A 24,034-nucleotide genomic window follows, 5' to 3' on the forward strand; every position below is an offset into this window, starting at 1 on the left:
ATTTTAAACAAACCTAAAGCAAGGACAAATACTAAAGCTTTTCTTCCTGTAAACAGGGTACAGTAGGCATTAATAAGCTGCTTCTGCCTTCGCCCTGAAGCCCAGATTGATCATGACATTTTGACTTATTTGTGTGTATGTTTGTGTTTTGTGGAATGGACGAATAAATCAAATCAAATCAAATCAATCAATCAATCAATCAATCAATCAATCAATCAATCAATCAATCAATCAATCAATCAATCAATCAATCAATCAATCAATCAATCAATCAATCAAAGAGGATCTGGATTCTGGACTCTTGAAGACCAGAATGAGGATCTCCATATCAGTGCTTATAGAAAGATGATCATGTGTCTGACTGATGTGTTGATGGAACTGTGGTTTGTGTAATTGGATGTGTTTGTGTTTGTCTACTGCAAAACCAATTGCCCCCCCCGGGGGACAAAATGAATAAAAGTTGAAGTTGAAGTTGATCAGCTCTGTCTTGACCTTAAAATCGTGGGTTTGATTCCCATGTTGACAGAGATGGCAAAACCGGCAGTAGCTCCCGTGGTCCTCTCAAAATTTCCCAGAGGAAATTTTCTAGTAAGCTTTGCTTCTGCCTTCGCCCTTTCACCCTGGGCCGGCCCTAGGATTTTGGTGGCCCCAGGGTTTCCGCTACATGTAATTGATCGTGGCGCACCGCCACGGCAAAATAAAAGCCGCCACACCTTCAGAATGATGATTTTTTTTTTTTTTTTTTGTTTTTTTGTAATGTTAAAACAATGTAAAGCAGGTTTTCCACTAGGGGTTGCACAGACTAGTCCCCTGCTCCACAATGACGTTTTGAGCTTGACGTCGACTAGTCGCTGATCATGTATCAGACCACCCTCGCCGCCACTCTTTAAAAAAATCCTGGCGGAAACACTGGGCCCTAAACAAGGTTTTAGTTTGTGGCCCTGCACTCTAAGCACAAACACCAAATCACTGGTTAAAACTGAATACAGACGTGTTTATCCCTCTGAGGTTTAAGGCCATTTTCTCCACTTTTACATATTTTCTTAAATGTATCTTTTTCAGATACTTGCAGATGTAACAATACTCAAGTGTTTTATGTCTAAATATTAGAACCTCCGCTGTAAGCACACTGAGGCCAGTTTGTCCTAGAACACTGTAGAAAGAAATAATTTAGGACAAATGCTGGAAATCTAAGGTCTGCTTTTTGAAAAATGTCCAATCCCTTGTGAGAACACTCCTTCAGTCATGAGAATGAACTGTTTTGGTGCTTGAAATAGGATATGAATACAGTAATAGATAAGTAGAAAACAAGTCTAAAATGACATTTTGTAAGATTGCTTTTTGAGCACAAATGTTGTCATTCTGCCGTTCTATTTTCACCAAATGTCTCAAATGTGAGATAAAAGAAGCTGAATATTGACTTCACATTACATATAAAGCTCATAGCTGCACGTGCAGACCTCAGGATGTTTAAATGACTTGATGAACCCCGGTACCTTTCTGATCATGTGGCCCCCCACCTAACGGCTGTGGCCCTGAACAACCACATAGAGGGTTTATGCCAGGGGGCCGGTCCTGCTTTCACCCATATTGATCATGACATTTTGACTTGTTTGTGTATGTTTATGTTTTGTGGAATGGACGAATAAATCAAATCAAATCAATCAATCAAGTCACTGGACTTCCTGTCTCACCTGGATGTTGAACACCGCCGCTTCCCGTCTCAACGTTCCAAACTCCAGGAATCCCGTGTTGGTGCCGTCGGTGGGCAGGAAGAGGAAGCGGTCGATGGCGGCCGGGCTCCCCGGGTCGTGGCGGTAAGCCAGGTGCAGCCGGTCCACGTCGGTCTGGGAGAACCGGAGCGCCGGCGCCAGCGGGACTCCTCGGAGCAGCAGCGTGCCGTGGCGCGGCGTCTCCGTGACGACGTAGCTCAGGTTGGCGGCGGCGGTGTCGGGGTCGGTGAGCCGCAGCTGCTCCGAGGTGACGGTTGCCGTGGCGCCGTCCTGCAGCCGGAGCCCCGTGTTGCGGTGCAGCGTCGGCGGGATGCGGTCTCCGTGCTCGATGCTGAAGCGCAGCACGCCGCTGTGAGACGACACGCCGTTGGTGACGACAAAACTGAGAAGACAAAACTCAAACCGGTCAGAAACACAAACCAGTTCATCGACACGTAGAGATGCTTCATCACTGCAGGTCTGAGGTCTGCTCATAGTTCTGACATCCCATAATTCTGATAATGACCCGAGCTGCGTTCTGATCCACAGTTTACTTGGACAGAGCCCCCTACTCCCTACTCCCTGCACAGGGAATCTGCCGTAGGAAACTTCATTTAACCGTTATAACACCAATCGGAACACCCTGCAACGTCACAGCTGTTTCCGGTCGAGTTCAAAAATAAAGTTTTTAAGTTTCAATCAATCAATTTGTTTATTTCGGGCATGTCAATACATGGCCGAAAGGGAAAAGCGGGAGAAGCAAAAGCTTATCTAGTCCCGCCCCCATTACCCACACACCGTTTAGACAGATCTGAAATTATTTAAGAAACATTACTATTTCTGTGTGCACAAGCAAAGCAGTTTTGTGTTACAATGCGTGGTATTTATTCAGTTTGGGGGTATCAGGATGTGTAGAAAGCATCAGTGGCTCAGCTGACAGGAAAGCTAACGGCTGTTGCTAAGCTAACAGCGGCAGCTAAGCTAACGCAGCTAAGCTAACAGGACGTCAGCTGTTAAAACCCTCCCGTTGTGGGACACGACATGAAACTACTCCAGTTAGCTCAGTCATGTTGGAACTAAGATATTCGCCGGAAAAAATATTTTTTCATGGAGCGTTTATTGAGCCACTGAGCTATTAAAGTTAGACAGGTAGCTAACCGTTAGCCCTACCAATTTACGTAACGCACGTAAACGGACCGCAATGGCTGATGGGTAATATCGGTTGTCAACATCCGGTGAACTGGGCGAAGTGAGGAACCGTTGTTCACTCCCTCCCTGCGGTTTGGAACCACACTGAACATGGCGGAACACCCTGTGTAGTCCACTGCGCAGGGAACTTCAGGTCGATCGGAACGCACCCCCGTTGTTCTGAAGTCTCATGCTGTGTCTCAATCTGATACTTCCAGACTGAAACTCAGTATTTTTTTGAGGATGTACCGTATTTTCCGGACTATAAGTCGCGTTTTTTTTCTAGTTTGTCTGGCCATGCGACCTATATTCAGAAGCGACTTATACCTGTATATCAAAAATTTAGCCTACTACGCTACGACCACAAGAGGGAAGGGAGGCTTTTATTTCTAAATCCCTCCTCATTCAGTGGCTCATCTTCATCTTCCTCACGTGCTGTTCTCCTCGCTGCACTGTCGGACCTGGGTCTCTGTCTCCGTAGCACCGTAGAGCCGTAGCGCTTCACTCCCAGTCAGTTCAGAGTATTTTCACAGCGTGTTCTGCGGTCAGTCTTCGGTCTCTGCTCCGGTCCCGACTGGGCTCCGGACACGGAGCAGAGAGCCAGGTCCGACAGTGCAGGGCCGTCCCTCTCTGAAGCAGAGGAGAGGTCGGCTTCACTCCCGTCAGTCTTCACAGAGTCCACAAAGACTTTCTGATCATATCCTCATCAGTTTTCTTTTTTGACCCGGCCTGTAGTAGAAGCTATTTGGTGCCGACCTTTCGTGTAAACGAAGCCCCGGCCATTATATGAGACCCGGCTATTAATCAAATGTTTGAAAAATAAATGCGACTTATAAACCGGTGCGACTTATATATGTTTTTTTCCTCTTCATGACGTATTTTTTGACAGATGCGACTAATACTCCGGTGCGACATATAGTCCGGAAAATACGGTAAACGTGTCTCAATTCATTTATTCAAGTTTGTCAGAACACAGTGAACTGTCAGAACCTGGATGGTTTCACTAAACAGTCTAAAGGTTGAGTGTGGAACGACGGAGACTCCACCCCCTCAGTAGGTGCGTTTCCATCAGCTGTTTAGATGCATCGAGATGTATCGCATCGGAAAATGATGATGGAAACGCCGTGATTCGCATTAAAATCCCCTGATTCGCACAAACTGAAATACGCTGCTATGGCCGGGTTTTGGTTGATTGGAATGGGATGGAAACAGCTGTATGCGAATCAAGTGACGGAGCCACTTTCACCCCATCTGCTCCCGTGTTGCAGTTCACTCACAAGACAACATCAGGGTTTCCGCTGTCACACAACAATTAATTAATTGTGGCGCATCGCCACGGCAAAATAAAAGCCCCCACACACCTTCATATGTGATTACTGCACAGTTCTTCATAGTTCCTCCTCAGTAAAAACCAAACTTATCAACCAGCGAATCCAGCGTTTATCATTAATAAAGTCTGGGGCGGCGCAACTCTCTCTCTCTCTCTCCCACACACACACACACGGGTCGCGTTATGACGGTAATAAACATATGCGCTAAATCGCGCTAATGTGTTCAAATCAGACCGTCCGTCCGTCCGTCCGTCCGGTCGGGGGGGGGGGGTGCAAAGTCCGTAGATGGAAACACACATGATTCGAATTTCTTTTAATGAGCATTTCCCAGTAATTCTAATCACTTTGGATGGAAACATGGCTAGTGATCGCTGTCATGGCAACGTAGCGGAGTGTAAAGACCCCCACACTCTGCCCTGACGCGAGCCGACGGCCGACGGTCGGCCGGCGTGTTCCTGGCTTCAGCTGTGGCACAGGGATGTTGTCTGATGTGCAATGTGCATGGGAACAGGTTTTTGATGGTTTGGTTTAGAAACGTTGAGATTTGAGGACAGCGGGACGTCGGAACAACAGGTTTAATCTGGTGGAACGACGGGATGTAGAAACACTGAGATTTAGGAAGAATTTTCCGACCGTTGGGATGTCGGAGCTGTGACACGGCACCGTACGACTTTAACATGGAGCTAAATTACTTTGGTGCTTCTTTTTTGAAGTCTATTTTTGGCCTTTTCGCCTTTATTTGATAGAACACTCATCTCAGCACTCACACACATTTTACCACACCAACAACACACACACACACACACACACACACACACACACACACGATAAGAACATGATTCATATAAAAGCAGCTGTAATTCACTTGTAATTAAATCTCAGGAGTTTCCCCTGAGTAACCCTGACAACGGCCTCGCTCATCAATCACTCACATGACGACCTGTTTCCATAGGAAGACACACACACACACACACACACACACACACACACACACACACACACACACACACACATGTACACACACGCACCCCGTTGACAGTGCAGTGGAGCTGAAAACGAGCCGTGTGTGTGTACATGTGTGTGTTTTGTCGTCCTCCGCCCTCTGCCAACACAATCTGCCTCTCAGCCCTGAAGCCCTGCAGCTGACAAACTGACACACACACACGGCCCCGGGCCTCGCACACCGGCCACCACACACACACACACACACCAACACACACACACCAACACACACACACCAACACACACACACCAACACACACACAGGTCCTGGTGTAACATCTGGCTCCAGTGTCGGCCATATTTGCCCAGGGACGGCCGTCTGTGGCCGGCGCTCCGACCGTCACCGTGCCAACCATGTTGTTATTCTCCTAATAATACTCATTCATCATCGGCTGTCACCATAACACACACACACACACACACACACACACACATGATGCAGTGTGTGTTATTCAGTAACATTTCAATACAACACACTCTGATATCTCAGAAATACGACGGACCTTGAACCTAACGCAGAGGAGAGACGACTCATGTGTGTAAAGATGCTGCACTGCAAAAACTCTAAATCTTACCAAGAATACTGTATTTGTCTTATTTCTAGTCCAAACTAATCTCATAATACTTAAAATCAGACTCATCACATTAAAAAGCAGCTTGTTTTTAGACACTTTTTACTTCTTTCAAGCTGATTTTCACTTGAAATAAGTAGAAAAATCTGATAGTGGAGCAAGTTTTTCTTTCTTATTACAAGCACAAAAAACTTGCTTTCACTGGCAGATTTTTCTACTTATTTCAAGTGAAAATTAGTTTGAAACAAGTGAAAATGATCTAAAAACAAGTTCATTTTTAGGTGATGAGTCTTATTTTAAGTGGAAAGAGATTAGTTTTGACTAGAAATGAGACATTTTGACAAGAAATAAGACAAATATTCTTGGAAAGATGTAGAGTTTTTGCAGTGATCAGCACAAAAAGCTCAAAGCTTCAATATTCAAAAATAAAAATAGACAAAAAAACAATTAACAATATAAATATAATTAAAGCCGAGTGTAGCTGTGATGTCACAGTTGTGTTGTTGAGTGAGAGCTGATGAATAAAACACCTGAGAGACTCTCTGTCTGTCTCTCTGTGTCTTGGCTGAGATCTGACCAGAGACCAGCGACATGTAGCCGGCCGGTCGGAGCAACCCCAGGGTCCACACACACACACACACACACACACACACACACACACACACACACACACACACACACACACACACACACCCTGTCGATGCCAAATTGGCAGAAAAGCAGAAAAACATCTCGTCTCCTGACACGTTGGACGTTTTCTCTCTCTCTCGTCTCGCTGCCCAGTTTCCTCTCCTCCGCCAAATGTTGTGTGTGATAGTTTGTCGTGTGTGTGCATGTGTGTGTGTGTTTGTTGTGTGTGTGTGTGTGTGTTTGTTGTACAGTGCTGACAGAAATATCCTCCTCTCACATTGTGGCAGATAATTTGCCGTTTATTCTCCTGATGTTTGCAGGATTTCCTGCCGCTCAGCGTCAACACCAACGCCGTCTCTGGATGTGTGATCACATTACTTTCATTCTTTTTTAGACTGATTACGTTTTCAGCATGTACAAATCTGTCATGTATGAATAAAGTTGTTTTATAAATATACTAAACAACAGAGTGGAAGTTTTTTTTTTCTTAAACTAAAATTCACCAAATCCTGAAGTGATATTATGAATTAAAATTTTGCTAAATTCACTTCTAAAAATGTCCATGACTGTGTTTTTGAGTTCAGGTGTTTATTGTTCACTTTTCTGTGGTTTATTCCCAACAAATAAAATGGGTAACCCTTTAATTTACAGGCTGCTAATTACGTGATAATAACATGATAATAGAAATAACGGCCAGTTTCATAGTAATGTCATGTTTTTCATTAAGCCTACAGATTACTCATGCTTTTCATGCTCTGAATTTTTTTGATAAAAGCCAGACTTTGTCTCCACCAAGTCGTTGCAATTGACCGATATTTCTGGGCTGTTTCTAGACATTATGACATAATTAACGGTCTGTAAATTAAAGCGTTACCATAAAGGTAAATGTTGTAACTGTTAATATTCAAATGATTATAGTAAAATATATAAATATGAAAACAAAACAGACAAGTTGATATTAAAGTAAATCGTTCTACATGTTTCCACCAGGCATGGCACCGCTCCGTCTCATTGGTCAGACTCTCACCTGAAGGCGTCGGCCTCGGCCTCGTGGCTGTTGTCGTGTGTGTAACACACTCGGTGCGCGGCCACGTCCAGCTGCGTGAAGCCGGTCAGCGGGACGCCGGGGCGCTGGACGGCGTGGACGAGGCCGTGTCGCGGCGGGACCGACACCGCGTAGACCAGCTCCTCCGGTCGGGCCGCCGAGTCCGAGGCCAGCAGGACGTCGGTGTTCAGGACGACGCGCTGCCCCTCCCTCAGGTGGACGGCCGCGGTCTGCAGCACGATGTCGCCTAGAGGGACGAGACCACCGGCAAACTGTTAGGTCAGGAGTTAACATCGACTACAACCATCAAACTGCTCAGTGGTTAGGAGTTAACATCGACTTTAAACAACCAACAAACTGCTCAGTGGTCAGGAGTTAACATCGACTTTAAACAACCGTCTAACTGCTCAGTGGTCAGGAGTTAACATCGACTTTAAACAACCGTCTAACTGCTCAGTGGTCAGGAGTTAACATCGACTTTATACAACCGTCTAACTGCTCAGTGGTCAGGAGTTAACATCGACTTTAAACAACCAACAAACTGCTCAGTGGTTAGGAGTTAACATCGACTTTATACAACCAACAAACTGCTCAGTGGTCAGGAGTTAACATCGACTTTATACAACCGTCTAACTGCTCAGTGGTCAGGAGTTAACATCGACTTTATACAACCGACAAACTGCTCAGTGGTTAGGAGTTAACATCGACTTTATACAACCGACAAACTGCTCAGTGGTTAGGAGTTAACATCGACTTTATACAACCGTCTAACTGCTCAGTGGTTAGGAGTTAACATCGACTTTAAACAACCGTCTAACTGCTCAGTGGTTAGGAGTTAACATCGACTTTATACAACCGACAAACTGCTCAGTGGTCAGGAGTTAACATCGACTTTAAACAACCAACAAACTGCTCAGTGGTCAGGAGTTAACATCGACTTTATACAACCGTCTAACTGCTCAGTGGTTAGGAGTTAACATCGACTAGCCCATTGTTACCAACAGTTTGTCTCAAAGGGCTTTACATCCCATCATAACAACATTCTCTGCCCTTAGACCCTCACATCCACTGAGGAAAAACTCCATGGAAAACCCTTTTAACAGGGAAAACCAGGAGAAACATGGAAATGTTAACAACAGCTGAAGGAGGAAGCTTCTGGTAGGCAAGGGAGGCATGGAGGGCAGACCAGCTTCATGGGAGGACTGGATGGCAGACTGGTTCATAGGGTTTAGGGTTATTAACAGCAGGGGAAGACGTTTTAAATGTCTGAAAAGTCAGTAAATCTATTGGTAAAGCTTCACTTCCTGTAAATGATGATGTGACAGGAACTGTTTTCATCAAAACATCTGGACCAGAGAAAGAGACGTCATATAAATCACTTCAGAATATCAACCTGAACCAGAGCCGACAAACTCTAAAAAGTCTCTAAAACGAAAGTCTGAACACATGAAGTGAATCTGAGTTAAAGTTAAACTTGAACTAAAAATAGACAAAGAGTCTGAAGGTTGGAGGAGGAGGAGGAGGAGGAGGAGGAGGAGGAGCAGCAGCAGCACCCTTGAGGAGGCGAGCAGCACCCAGAGGAGCCGGGCCAACGCCCCTCCACAGCTGCTCCTCCTCCTCCTACGTTAATTATTCAGCGGCTAAAGGAGGTCGCTCGTTTCTCACCTCGGCTCCTCCAGGATCAGAGGGACGGAGCTCAGAAGGGCCGAGTTCACCCGACTGGCAAAGCTGGCACAGCTGAGTCTCAATAATGTATGAACCACCGAGGGCCGAGGTGTGTGAAGGTGCACAGTCGCTGTGTGTGTGTGTGTGTGTGTGTGTGTGTGTGTTTGGTTGTAAAAGTGTTACAAACATCATTTACCTCAGCAACATTTAAACCAGGATGGAAACTCTGTTGCTTTAATATCAGCCTGTTAATATCATGTTAATATCATGTTAATATCATGTTAATATCAGCCTGTTAATATCAGCGTGTTAATATGAGCCTGTTGGCCAGCAGACTGGATGGTTGTAACAGCACTTTCACCAATAAGAGGAAACATCATGTGATCAGCATCATGTGTAATACAAATATCTTGGACTTTGGATCGACGAAAAAAAAATCACCTTCAAACATCATGTATCTAATCTGGTCATTAAACTAAGACATAAAATAGGCTTTTTTACAGAAACAAATCATCTTTTCCTTTTCACTGCAGGAAGAAACTTATTGAAGCAACTTTTATGTGAGTTTTAGATTATGGAGACGTCTTATACAGACATACATCAGCTGCAACTTTACATCCACTGGACAGCGTTTATCATTCAGCCCTGAGGTTTATTACTGGTCACAGCTACAACTCATCACTGTGACCTGTATTCCAAAGTTGGATGGCCCTCATTATCTACCAGGCCTGATCGACACTGGATTTTATTTATTTTTAAAGCTCTCACTGGTCTTTTACTATCTTATATTAACTCACTAGTATCTCTTAATGCAGGTCTCTATCGTACGCGCTCAACAGACCGGCTCACACTGCAGGTTCCCTCTGTTAACACCCAACTTGGAAAGACCAGTTTCTCTTACTGTTGCACCTACAACCTGCAACACTCATCTGAAACTTACCTCACTTTTATCGATAGGACAATTTAAAACCATAACTACATCTTATTTTACCTCTTAACTGCTCCTGCATTTAACTATGTTTCAATTTACCCTAGCCACCTTTAAATTCTGGTATTCTGTTATGTTTTGTATGTTTCAAATGTCTTGTCTTCTGTCCTTATATATATATTATATGTTTTGTGTTTCATCTCGGCTATATTGTACATGAGGTTACTCCTCAATATATCTCCGAGTTTAAATAAGGTTTATGAAATGAAATGAAATGAAATGTGGACCCACTCCCTCCTGTTTCACAGCCCAAAAAACATTGTGTAGGTCAGAAACAAATCTCTTGGACCAAGTCTAAATGTTGGTTAGTGTCGGCACCGTTGACGTTTGAATCAGGAAACTGGTTTAAGATGAAAGAGCAAAAATATGAGTCGTTTTATCGATGTTCATTTCAAACCACCGTGCTGTACCAGCTGGTCGAACACTGACGGACAGGGACAGGGACGGTTGTAACTCCTTTTATCTTTGTGTCAAACATCTTTCCAGGGGTCCGTTTCACAAAGCAGGTTCAACAAACTCAGAGTCTAATCCTGAACTCTGAGTTGATCTACTTTGAGATAGGAAACTCAGAGTTTTGGGTTTCAGAACAGGTGATAACAGTTAGTTCATTCAACTCTGAGCAACTTGACCCTGAGTTACGGGGAGATGAAAAGCCCTCATCAATGGAACAAAAATAACATGATTCACCATGGCAACCAGCAAAAAAAAGCCCAGCCCCTCCCACTTCTCACGGTGGAGGGAGTGACGTATGAATGCTGAGATGCTGACGCAGAATCAGGCCCCCCCCCCCCCTCCCACACTCGGGGAAAAAAAAAAAAAAAGATTCTGCAGCAGCGCCGCAGCGGCAAATGGACGTGAGGTCGGATTCTTTTTTTTTTTACTGCGGGACAATACGTGAGTATTAATCTAAAAAAAGAAATCTGGAGAGTTATTCAACATTGTGTGTTTGAGCAGGTGCAACTCCTAATGTGTGTTTGATATGTTCAAGTTTGTCTCCATTGTGATGGGGATGTGCGTGTTGTCATCGATGACACCTGGAAATAATCCATAAGTGGATCGATCTACTACGAAAAAAAAATAAGAGAGAGAGAGAAGTGCAATTTTCTCTTCACTGCGTACGTGTCCGTGTGGTGTCATGTGATGGTTGTTCAGATAAAGTGACGGTGCAGAACAACGGGAACGATCAAACAAATCCTCCTGGAGAATAAAACATCCAGTTGAGGGAGTTTACACGTCCTGTCAGGCGCTGCTTTCAGTCTGCAGCTTCAGATAAAAAGGAGAAACTCCGGGTCCCGACCAGGTTAGGTTCACGGAGTGTGTTGCCATAGTAACTGACTCCGAGCTTCAGTTACCTCTCTTTGTGAAAACGGGCTGGAGTTACTCCTCTTTCCCTGGTTTGAGTTACCTCCCTTTCTGAAACGGAAAACCCAGAGTTTGCCTCATTTCAGGGTTAACAAACTCAGAGTTTTCACTAAACCTGCTTTGTGAAACGGACCCCAGGAGTTTAACCAGGATTATGAGCTGAAGGTAAATTCCATTAGTACATGTTCACCTTTCATCTATTACCACCCCACTGACACTGTTCTTCATTCATCCATCAGTGATGAGTTCTTCTTGTTCACACTGAACCACAGTTGGAAGATGAACAATAATAAACTCACATAGATGCATGTTTCTTTGGTGTGTTTTTTAGTTTTTAGTTGTTTATCTCACTGTTCCAGTTGACTCCAGTAGAGCTGCAGGTTGTAACAGTGGAACTCGTTGCATCTGACATCAAACTGTGAATTCTGTGATTTACTTTGAGAAGTTTAAGGCGTTGCTATTTGTACACTGCAAAAACTCCAAATCTTTCCAAGAATATTTGTCGTATTTCTTGTCAAAATGTCTCATTTCTAGTCAAAACTAATCTCTTTCCACTTAAAATAAGACTCATCACTTAAAAATGAACTTGTTTTTAGATCATTTTCACTTGTTTCAAACTGATTTTCACTTGAAATAAGTAGAAAAATCTGCCAGTGGAGGCAGTTTTTTGTGCTTGTAATAAGAAAGAAAAACTTGCTCCACTGTTAGATTTTTCTACTTATTTCAAATGAAAATCTGCTTGAAAGAAGTAAAAAGTGTCTAAAAACAAGCTACTTTTAATGTGATGAGTCTTATTTTAAGTAGAGTGAGATTAGTTTTGACTAGAAATGAAATTTTTGACTAGAAATAAGACAAATATTCTTGGTAAGATTTTGAGTTTTTGCAGTGTGACTCTACACATGAAGCGTCTGCAGGTCACAGGAGCTGAGACAAGAGGTGTTACATCCATCCCCCAACCCAACTGTCCTAATGCTCTGTAACCGTGGAGACGACCTCTGACCTTTGTGCACGGTGCGGACGGAGATGAAGAAGGTCTGAGGAGGAGACTCGTTGACCAGGTCGCTGAGGGTGAAGCGGAAGCTGTCGTGACCTTTGAAGCCGCCGGCGTTGGCGTCAGCGTCGTGTCGGTACCGCAGCCGGTTCATCTCCACGTCGTCCTGGGTGAAGTTCTGACCCGACGACAGCTCGGTCCAGCCCCGAGGCGTCTGACACCAGAGGAGGAGGAAGATCACAGAATGAAGGAGAACATGTCAAACACACACACACACACACACACACACACGGCTGAATTCTTCATTTTTGCACATGCCACTTTTAACATTTTTAACATTTTAAAGGTGATAGCTACAAGTTTAATTCCTCCTGGCCAGTAGCTCTCGCTCCAACCTTCTGTTTTACTGGTTGCCAGTTACACATGACATCAACGTTCTAATACACCGAATCTCCTTGTTGTTTACATTCTACTTCCGGGTAGAAAACCAGCTGTAATTTGAATGAGATCAATAGTAACGAACGAGAGTTTAGCTATAAATCATATTTTTCAGGCCCTATCACCGTTTAGACAAATCTGAAATGATTGAAGAAACATTACTATTTCTGTGTGTGTGTTTTGTGTTGCTATGTGTTGTATTTATTCAGTTTGGGGGAATCACAGTGTCTAGAAAGCATCAGTGGCTGCAGCTGACAGGGACAGCTAACGGTAGCTAAGCTAACGGTAGCTAAGCTAACAGTAGCTAAGCTAACAGCAGCAGCTAAGCTAACGGTAGCTAAGCTAACAGTAGCTAAGCTAACGGTAGCTAAGCTAACGGTAGCTAAGCTAACGGTAGCTACGCTAAGCTAACAGCAGGACGTCAGCTGTTAAAACCCTCCCGTTGTGGGACACCACATGAAACTACTCCAGTTAGCTCAGTCATGTTGGAACTCAGATATCCGCTGGAGAAAATATTTTTTCATGGAGCGTTTATTGAGTCACTGAGTTATTAAAGTTAAACAGGTAGCTAACCGTTAGCCCGGCTAATCTATGATAACCATGACTAATTACAAAAATGTGCACACAGAAATAGTAATGTTTGTCCAATCATTGGTTTTATAGACTTTACAAACATCAGTCTAAACGGTGATATAGTGACATGAAAAATTTGATATATATAGCGAAACTCTCGTCCGTCACTATTGTTCTCATGCTGGTTTTCTACCCGGCGATTCGTCCTGTTGCCACAGAGATCATTCCATGCCGACGTTGCCAATGTAACCAGATGTAAATATTTATATATTTCGGACCCGCCAAAATGTATTAAACAATTATTTATATACTATTTTTAAAAAATTCCCTCTGGACGTTCTGTGGATGCATTATTTCTGAAAAATCAATCCTTTTGATGAAAAAGTTGTAGCTATAACCTTTAACTGTGATCCTTTTAAATATAAAAATAGTTTTTTGCACGTATGCACACAGAGCACTTTACTGACCGATTGACCTCACTTGTCTTGTTTTTAATTTATTTATATTTATACTATATACATACATATTTTTTGTTTTGTACCAAGAGTCAGTGAAACGAAATTTCGTTCTATGCACACTGTGTATTTGAATGACAATAAAGTACCTATTCTATTCTATTCTAAACACACATACACACACACACACACACACACACACACCTTGAGCTGCAGGTTTCCAAAGCGCGGCTCAGCGTTGATGAAGTAGTAGACCCGGTCTGGGGGCGTGTCCAAGTCCTCGGCCTCCAGCGTCACCGTGGAGATCACTCTGAGCTCGGCCGAGTCCACCTCCAGACCCGCGTTCCTACACACCACAACACCCACCAAGAAGAAACTGACTTTATGACGCGTTCCTACACACCACAACACCCACCAAGAAGAAACTGACTTTATGACGCGTTCCTACACACCACAACACCCACCAAGAAGAAACTGACTTTATGACGCGTTCCTACACACCCACCAAGAAGAAACTGACTTTATGACGCGTTCCTACACACCCACCAAGAAGAAACTGACTTTATGACGCGTTCCTACACACCCACCAAGAAGAAACTGACTTTATGACACGTTCCTACACACCCACCAAGAAGAAACTGACTTTATGACACGTTCCTACACACCCACCAAGAAGAAACTGACTTCATGACGCGTTCCTACAGACCCACCAAGAAGAAACTGACTTTATGACGCGTTCCTACAGACCCACCAAGAAGAAACTGACTTTATGACGCGTTCCTACACACCCACCAAGAAGAAACTGACTTTATGACGCGTTCCTACCAAGGGGGCAGTTGTCGGTCTGAGAAGTGAAGCTCACTTCCGCGTTCAAAAAGCTGCAATCCCCTCGGCTGTCGCTGGGGGCTGGCTCCAGAAGGGAGCAACTCCAATTGAGCCCCATGTTAAAATAGCCGATTTTACAGCTTTAAAAAACATATTTACAGCCTGGTACATTTCATTTTTTTGGTCTCAACCGATAGTTTCTACCCCCGCACACACTCTGAGGGGGGTGAATTTTTTTAAAACTCTACCGTTTTACTGTTATTAGGTTTAAAGTTCTGGCCAATTAGGGCGCAGAACCGTTGAGTGACAGGTCCGGTGACCGCTGCTACGAGGCCAGTGGGCGGGCTCTCGGCCGGCCAACGGCCGCACCGCTCCAAATATGGCAAGAAGAATCCAACATGGCGCGGCTCAAACCCCCGTAGTAGCGGCACAAAACAGACTCCCCCAAACCAATGGAGGACGTCACGGACGCTACGTCCATTCTTTTTAAGCGGCGTTCACACCGAACGCGATAGACGCGAATGGAGCGGCAACTCTACATTGAAAATCAATGTAAATGGCGCGATGACACGCGATTCAGGCGGAGGCGGCGCGAATGGAGCGTCTGGTGCGATGAGACGCGGCGCGAATGAAGCGGCGCGTCTGAAGCGTCTAGAGCGGCGCGAATAAAGTTGAAAATATTGAACTTTTCAGGCGGCATCGCGCCGTGACATCCAATCAGCGACGAGTTCAAGCCGACGACGTCACTTCTCTGTACGGTTGTTTACACTCAGAACAACATGAAGGAGAAGCTGATTGTATTTGAGCTGTGTGTGGGCACCGCTGCCGTCTTCTACACAGAGTGAACAAAAAAAAAAAAAACACACACACACACACACACACACACACACACACACACACACACAGTGAACCCAGACACGACGGCGGGTGGTTTTCCGGTGTTTCTGAGACTTGTACAGCAGTAGTACAGTGCAGCAAAGGTGGTGATATCAGCCACGATTGACGTGGAAAGAGAGCAGGTTGAGATCACCGGTTTTCAAATGAACGGGCGGAGCGTCTAGCGCGAATGACGCGATGGACGCGAATGATCCAAAATGACCAAGCGGTGCGAATGAAGCGTCTGGCGCGATTATATTCGCGTCTATCGCGTTCGGTGTGAACGCCGCTTTACAGTCTATGGTTCCTACACACCAACCAAGAAGAAACTGACTTTATGACGCGTTCCTACACACCCACCAAGAAGAAACTGACTTTATGACGCGTTCCTACACACCCACCAAGAAGAAACTGACTTTATGACGCGTTCCTACACACCACAACACCCACCAAGAAGAAACTGACTTTATGACGCGTTCCTAGACACCCACCAAGAAGAAACTGACTTTATGACGCGTTCCTACACACCCACCAAGAAGAAACTGACTTTATGACGCGTTCCTAGACACCCACCAAGAAGAAACTGACTTTATGACGCGTTCCTACACACCAACCAAGAAGAAACTGACTTTATGACGCGTTCCTACACACCCACCAAGAAGAAACTGACTTTATGACGCGTTCCTACACACCAACCAAGAAGAAACTGACTTTATGACGCGTTCCTACACACCCACCAAGAAGAAACTGACTTTATGATGCGTTCCTACACACCCACCAAGAAGAAACTGACTTTATGACGCGTTCCTACACACCCACCAAGAAGAAACTGACTTTATGACGCGTTCCTACACACCCACCAAGAAGAAACTGACTTTATGACGCGTTCCTACACACCCACCAAGAAGAAACTGACTTTATGACGCGTTCCTACACACCACAACACCCACCAAGAAGAAACTGACTTTATGACGCGTTCCTACACACCCACCAAGAAGAAACTGACTTTATGACGCGTTCCTACACACCAACCAAGAAGAAACTGACTTTATGATTGGTTCTCATGTGTTCAGACTTATACAACAACAGTTTTTAGTTTCATCATCTCACTCAAACTCAACACACTGTGAATCAGACTGGTTTTAATGGTGTGAACTGTTCCTCATCAGCCTCAGGTCCAAAGAGGAGCTTCTGGTTCTGGGCTGGAGACCAGAAGGGACCGGACCTTTATCTCTCTCTGATCTCTTTTAGAGAGTCACTTTAAAGGGACAACCAGGAGTTTTGTAAAAGCGTAAAAGTGTTTTCACACTACATTTATGAGCCTCCGCACCGTAAATTCTTTGACCGGTGCAAGACAGACTCATGTTTTCATTCATCAAGAATTAAAGTCAGAGGTTGGAAGACGATCACATACCGTCGTAGTTCCCACCATAAACGGAGATTCATACGGCGGCGTTATTCTCATGACTCGCCACGAAACCGAAAGTAAAGAAACGCTCGTCGGCTCGCCCAGCATTTCCACCACCACTAATAATAACAAAATAACCATAGAGACAAAACCATAGATTTATCTAAAATGGACCATTAACAAGTGGAAACGTAGATTCATCCACATTAATATGACACTTTTTTTTATTGTTGCGGAATTTTTTGTTCTGCCGAAGGAGAAACTCCTTGTTGTCCCTTTAATTAAAAGGCCTTTCTGGTGCTGGTTCAGGTGCTGCACTGTGTTCTCTGTTGGGTTATTTACATTATAATTAGTTGGTTTTTAGTATTTCATTCATTCATTTGTATTTGCACCTTGTAAGTTTGTTGAGAATTAAGTTTATTATTATTTTTATTATTGTTGTTGTTATTATTATTATAGAAAATCAGGGTTTCTGCTCCAAACTAATGAACAAGACTTGAGTTATAATGAAGCGAAATGAACCTTTAGAAGGTTTTTGAACCGGAGGAACAGTTTCAGGGTATCCGCGGGGTCTTGAAAAGTATTAAAAGGTGATAAATCAATTTTGGGAAAATTAAGACCCTTAAAAAAGTATTAAAAAGTCTTTTCACGACTTTATAAAGTCTTAAATTTTGAAGGTATTTTTTCTGAATTAGCTGTCCAAGAGTTTGAGTTGTAAAAAACATTGCGGAAGTGTGTGAATTTATTTGTTTTATTAAAAAACAAAGATGAACCGGTACATGAAAAAGAAAAGAAGATTGTTGTTTTTGTATTTTTGAGAGTTGAGCAATGTTTTTTTTGATAAACTTTTCCTTTGATTTATTATCCCAGCCTTTTTTGAATTCTGTTGTATCATAGTGGTCTAGAGTCTTTATCACAAAAACTAAAACTGTTCAGTTAAAAGTGTCACTGATGTAAATGGTTATAGTCTACTTGCCAGCCCATAGGGCCCCATTGTGAACCCGGAAATGTTGAGTACCACAAAGTTTCATGTTAAATATATAGTATGGGTCCCCAGTATTCAGAAACTGCCGGATGCTAACTTATATATATTGGGCAATTAGCATAACTGACATAATTAGCATAAATTAGCATAATTGCCTATATGGGCAATATTTCAACAATATTGACTTGGCTGATCTGGGCAATATTGGAGTGGTTTTAGGGGTTATTGATGATGCTGAATCCATTTCTGACATTTTCAAAATTCAAAATGGCTGTCTAAACCGGAAGTGACAAAATTTTAACCGCCAGTGGGCCGATTTTGATGGACCAAAATCTGGTCACTTCCGGTTTAGACAGCCATTTTGAATTTTGAAAATGTCAGAAATGGATTCAGCATCATCAATAACCCCTAAAACCACTCCAATATTGCCCAGATCAGCCAAGTCAATTTTGTTGAAATATTGCCCATATATGCAATTATGCTAATTTATGCTAATTATGCCAATTATGCTAATTGTCCAATATATATAAGTTAGCATCCGGCAGTTTCTGAATACTGGGGACCCATACTATATATTTAACATAAAACTTTGGGGTACTCAACATTTCCGGGTACTCATTGTTGGCAAGTAGACTATTACAGCTTGAAGCGGCGGTGAGGTATTAAAAAATGTTGAGAAGGTCTTGAAAAAGTCTTAAAAAGGTATTGAAATGAACTTCAAGATTCCTGTATAAACCCTGAGTTTGATGTGACGGTACTTTGACTGGGAAAGTTTGAGTGCGAGCCGGTTTTCCCACTGGGATGATGGAGATGTGGGGAACATCAGGAAACATCAGGAAGCATCTGGCTGCTTCTTCACTTGGAAGTAAAGTCCGGGGTTATGGGACGGAGCTGCAGGAAGGAACGCTGCTGCAACAACACGGAGTCGCCGGCGTCTGCCAAGTCTCAGCGTTACTTCTGCCTCGGTGGCCGCAACAGCAGCACCCACACACACACACACACACACACACACACACACACACACACACACCAACCGGCCGCTGGTCTGGGGACAGAGGGGGGGGGGGGGGCTGCACTGGGAACTCAGTCAAGGATGCAAATTCCCAATCACTCACTCATATGAAAATATGATGGCAGGAGGAGGAGGGAGGGGGTCACAGATTTCCTCTTTAACCGTCCATTTTATTTGTGTGGCGGCCTGGGAAAACCCTTCACATGGTGGGATTTGGACATTTTCATTTTTTGATATTTCCACAAACTAGAAGTTTTCAGCCATTCAAAACTGTTTGAATAACTGAGATAGCTCTTTCAGATCAAAAGTTATGGGCATTTTAATCTATTATGACCAAAAAAATGAAAAGTGAGAAAAACGGCTTTAAATAGAACGTTGCTGTTTAATTATTATTATTATTTTCACGGCCTAAAAGAGGTTTTACCCGAAAAAAAAAAAACCCAGTTCCATTGTTCGCTATAATATAATTTTTTCCAGCCCTTCAAAGTGCAGGAAAAACACAGCTTTTATTTGGACCGAACCAACTGCTGATCGGCGGGCGCTAACCCTGGGCGGAGGGATACGTGAGTTGGTTAGGTCCAAATAAAAACTGTGTTTTTCCTGAACTTTGAGGGGCTGGAAAAAATTATATTATAGTGAACAATGGAACTGTGTATTTTTTTTCAGGTAAAACCTCTTTTAGGCCGTGAAAATAGGCCGTTTCTTTGGGTCCATTCACAACAATGTATGTTGTAAATCTCTGGGCAGGGCTATTATGGGCTGGCGTTGCTAACGGGAGGAGTGCAGAGAGTCTTCTACTGCAATTAAAGTACTTAGGGGCTATTTGGAGATCATACAACCACACTTTAAATAAAATGGTACTATCCCTTTAAGTTTAGGCATTAGTTTTGGATGGTTAAGGTTAGGGTAAGGGGCTAGGGAATACATTATGTCAATGACATGTCCTCACAAAGATAGATTTATAAGGTTGTGTGTGTGTGTGTGTGTGTGTGGTTGTGTGTACTTGAGCAGCCGTGGCCTCTGGTCGTCGACCGGCAGCACGGTGACATGAGCCGTCCCCTGCACCGAGTGGACGCCGTCCGTCAGCTGCAGAACCACGACGTCCTTCAGCGTCTCCGAGTCATCGTGCACGTACATGATCTTCATCCCTGCAGAGAAATAATCCAAACATCATAATCCAAATTGAACTGGTTTAACAGAAACGCTTTTTCATTTTCAAAATATATCTGCATTTTTGACTCATAAATAAAATCAATAATAAATTATCCAAACTGCATTTTCTTCATTCATGATAAAGAAAAGGACATTTAAAGGGACAGTTTGTATTTGGTTATAAAAAGTCTGATATTAATGTGGATGAATCTCCGTTACCACTTGTTAATGGTCCATTTTAGATAAATCTATGGTTTTGTCTCTATGGTTATTTTGTTATTATTAGTGGTGGTGGAAATGCTGGGCGAGCCGACCAGCGTTTCTTTACTTTCGGTTTCGTGGCGAGTCATGAGAATAACGCCGCCGAATCTCCGTTTATGCCACTGCAAAAACTCAATATCTTACCAAGAATATTTGTCTTATTTCTAGTCAAAACAAATCTCATTATACGTAAAATCACATAAAAAGTAGCTTGTTTTTAGACACTTTTTACTTCTTTCAAGCAGATTTTCACTTGAAATAAGTAGAAAAATCTGATAATGGAGCAAGTTTTTCTTTCTTATTACAAACACAAAAAACTTGCTTTCACTGGCAGATTTTTCTACTTATTTCAAGTGGAAAATTTGTTTGAAACAAGTGAAAATGATCTAAAAACAAGTTCATTTTGAGATGATGAGTCTTATTTTAAGTGGAAAGAGTTTAGTTTTGACTAGAAATGAGACATTTGGACAAGAAATAAGACAAATATTCTTGGAAAGATTTTGAGTTTTTGCCGTTTATGGTGGGAACTACGACGGTATGTGATCGTCTTCCAACCTCTGACTTTAATTCTTGATGAATGAAAACATGAGTCTGTCTTGCGCCGGTCAAAGAATTTCACGGTGCGGAGGCTCATAAATGTAGTGGAAACACTTCGCTTTTACAAAACTCCTGGTTGTCCCTTTAAGATTTAATTCTCAAAAGGATCAAGAGGATGTTTTGAAGATTAAATCTTAAAAGTCCCAGAATGAGCCGTCTTGAAGATGCAGTTATTGATTATTGATTATTATAAAAGGTAAAGGTGAAATCCGGTGATCTGATTGGTTGTTAACCGTGGTATAATGAGCAGTTACCACGGCTACTATTCTAAAGCCTTATCACAGCGCAGGCTATCACTCCGCCTCAGGCACGTATGACTGGTATGAATGGAAGTTGTTGTCATGTATCCATGACAACGGACTGTTGCAGTCCGTAGCAACAGACAGTCGATGTTTTTAGGATGTTAAAAAATGTAGTAAAGTAGTGTAATTGACATGTTGAAGGTGAACTTTGACCTCCAGAGGGTTCACAATGGTAGAGGGGACTGAGCAGTGACAGAGCTACTTGGAGCTAACGTCTGGACAGCTGGGAACAGATTTTTATTTTGGTTGAATAAAACTACATGAAATTGATGCGTATTCCTCTTTCATATTGTCATTATTGGTAACCGTTTTATAAAAGAAATATATCTATATTGCTTAAAGCTTCAGTAAGCGATCCGGTCGTTTTGGCTAATTTCCTGTCAGCTGATGGAGTTAGTAGCCCCCGCCCTCGTCATGGATCTATTGGTCCTCGTCCCTACGTCACCACATTCAGGCGCATCCCTTGGCTGCACACACAGAGAGGACTGCCCCTTTATGCCGTTCTCTCTCCTCATTGGATAAAGGTTGTAGGATACAAGGAAAGTTTTCTCCTGGGCTCAGAGCAGAGCAGAGTGACTGACAGACCCGTGTTTCAGACCAAACACTCTATAGAAGTGATTGCTGTCGGAAGATACAACTATTTAAGACTTAGATTAACACAAACATTCACCTTACTTCTGCTCTAGTTCTAACTGCTCTGAGACAGGTGTGTACCTTGGCGCAGCTCGTGCAGCGTGAAGGATGCGACGGCGAGGCTCCTCTGCAGCAGCTCGGCTCCCATCTCTCGGTAGCGGCTCGCGTCGGCGCCGTAGACGGCGTTGATGAGGCGGCCGTGGGCCGGCGGCCGCAGCACGGTGAAGCTGAGCCGGTCCGGGGGGGCGTCCAGGTCCACGGCGTCCAGGAGGGGCGGAGTCAACTCCCTGACCCCACCCTCCTTCACCTGCAGCAGGAGGAGGAGGACAGCTGTATTTGTATTTATTTGCACCATAATAAAAGACAATTGACCTCTGGCTAAGCCCCGCCCCCTCCACTCACTGGGACCAACAGTCACATTCGGTGACAGTTGCTATGGCAACAGCTGTCACAGTAGGAGACATTTCACAGGAGGCAATTGATGGTTTTTGGAGACAGAAAGATTAAATATCATCTGGAAGTCACCAAAACTTCACTTAGCTTTACTGCTATGGCTGTCGGTTGCCGCGAAACACCGATAGCGACGGGCTAACTTCTGTTAGCCTGTCTATGGAGTTTTACATATACGTTAGCATTAAGCTAGCGGACTTTATGCTTAGTTGTGATACTGGCTAACATCTAAACATCTCTGACAATATGTTGCCTCAAATACGTTGTTGACTTAACTTAGAACAGATGTAGACATCCTTGTTAAGTTTATCCAGGTTTAGTTGGTGTTGTGGTCTACTGCATAACTTTATCCAGAGCAGACACTTCTCTTGGTTGAGATGTGGTTTGGGAAAAGGTTAAAAAAAATCCCCCCCGTGGCCTCTCAGGATACCTAGTGTTGGAGTTGCATGTACCCCATGAACACCGTTTGACCATTTTAAACTTAAAATGTCAAGAAAAAACATATAAAAACGAATGAAAACTGACTAACTTCAATGCATTTCAATGGACGTGGAAGCAGAGAATGTCCCAGTGTATGGGCTAGCTATGAGCACTGTGATTGGCTCATCACGTTTGGGGGCGTGGCTTAGCCATATAGGTCAATTACAAAAAACAGAAATGAAACAAGAATAGTAAGTGCGGGAGAGGTAAAAAAAAAAAAATGTGTATAAATATAAAATAATTGTATTTAACTGAGTGAGTGTATGAGCATGTAAAGAGATAATGATCCAATGACAAATATACTGGAAAAGAAACTATTAGGAACTTTGATTTAACAGGTTTAAGATTTCAGTCTTAACTTAAAAGTATTGAGGGATGAAGATAATTTAACTACATGAAGATGGGAATTCCAAAGTATGGAGCCTCTGGAAGCAAAAGAAAACTGAGTAGGCTATGTGTAGTGCGGCAAAAAGGGGGATGATTAATCAGTGTGTCTTGTGTTATAAGAATGGACCTGAGAGTTAACTGTAAAGAATTCATGAAAGGATTTGGGCAGCAAGTGGGAAAGATGAATAATATATTTATAAATAAATATGCATGATTGAAGTATATTAATTAGGGCTGGGACGATACGCTTTTCTCCCGATTCGATTCTTCTACGATTTTTTGGATGGCGATTCGATTTAAATTGCGATTCTACGATATTGCAGATTCTCTCTATGATTTTTAGTCTTTAGCATTTTTAACATTTATCTGCACACAAATACTGTAGGAGCCTATAAATTAACATACTCCATTATAAAGTGAACTTAAACCCTTTTCAAAACCTGGACTCTCTGTATGTAAAAAAGACGAATGAATGCACATTGCACAATATTTTAAAAAAATCAAAAAAAAAAAAAAAAAATCAAAAAAAAAAAAATCGATTTTTGAGAAAAAAAAATCTATTTAAAAAAAAAAAAAAAAGATCTTGCGATATATATGTGAATCGATTTTTTCTCCCACCCCTAATATTAATATCGTAGACTGACATTATGTGAAGATTCTTAAACAGAATGGGCAGATGGAGACTGCACGGCGCCGCCATCAGGACGCGGTTAC

At 43.0% G+C, this 24,034-nt stretch overlaps 1 protein-coding gene across 1 annotated transcript in view; it reads right to left on the bottom strand.

Annotated features, from left to right (window-relative positions):
• frem1b (Fras1 related extracellular matrix 1b) overlaps positions 1 to 24,034 on the bottom strand; it is a 112,763-nt gene that overhangs the window by 23,268 nt on the left and 65,461 nt on the right. The window contains exons 21-26 of the mRNA XM_085775261.1: positions 22,085 to 22,310; positions 20,062 to 20,206; positions 14,157 to 14,298; positions 12,496 to 12,700; positions 7,463 to 7,727; positions 1,695 to 2,115 (exon numbers count right to left, since the gene is read on the bottom strand). Of these exons, the coding sequence (XP_085631387.1) occupies positions 1,695 to 2,115; positions 7,463 to 7,727; positions 12,496 to 12,700; positions 14,157 to 14,298; positions 20,062 to 20,206; positions 22,085 to 22,310 (1,404 nt within the window). The remainder of the gene's footprint in view (positions 1 to 1,694; positions 2,116 to 7,462; positions 7,728 to 12,495; positions 12,701 to 14,156; positions 14,299 to 20,061; positions 20,207 to 22,084; positions 22,311 to 24,034) is intronic.

This window comes from Trachurus japonicus, chromosome 4 (genome assembly GCF_045865225.1).
Source record: "Trachurus japonicus isolate A0001 chromosome 4, Traja_1.0".
NCBI classification, from domain to species: Eukaryota; Metazoa; Chordata; class Actinopteri; order Carangiformes; family Carangidae; genus Trachurus; species Trachurus japonicus.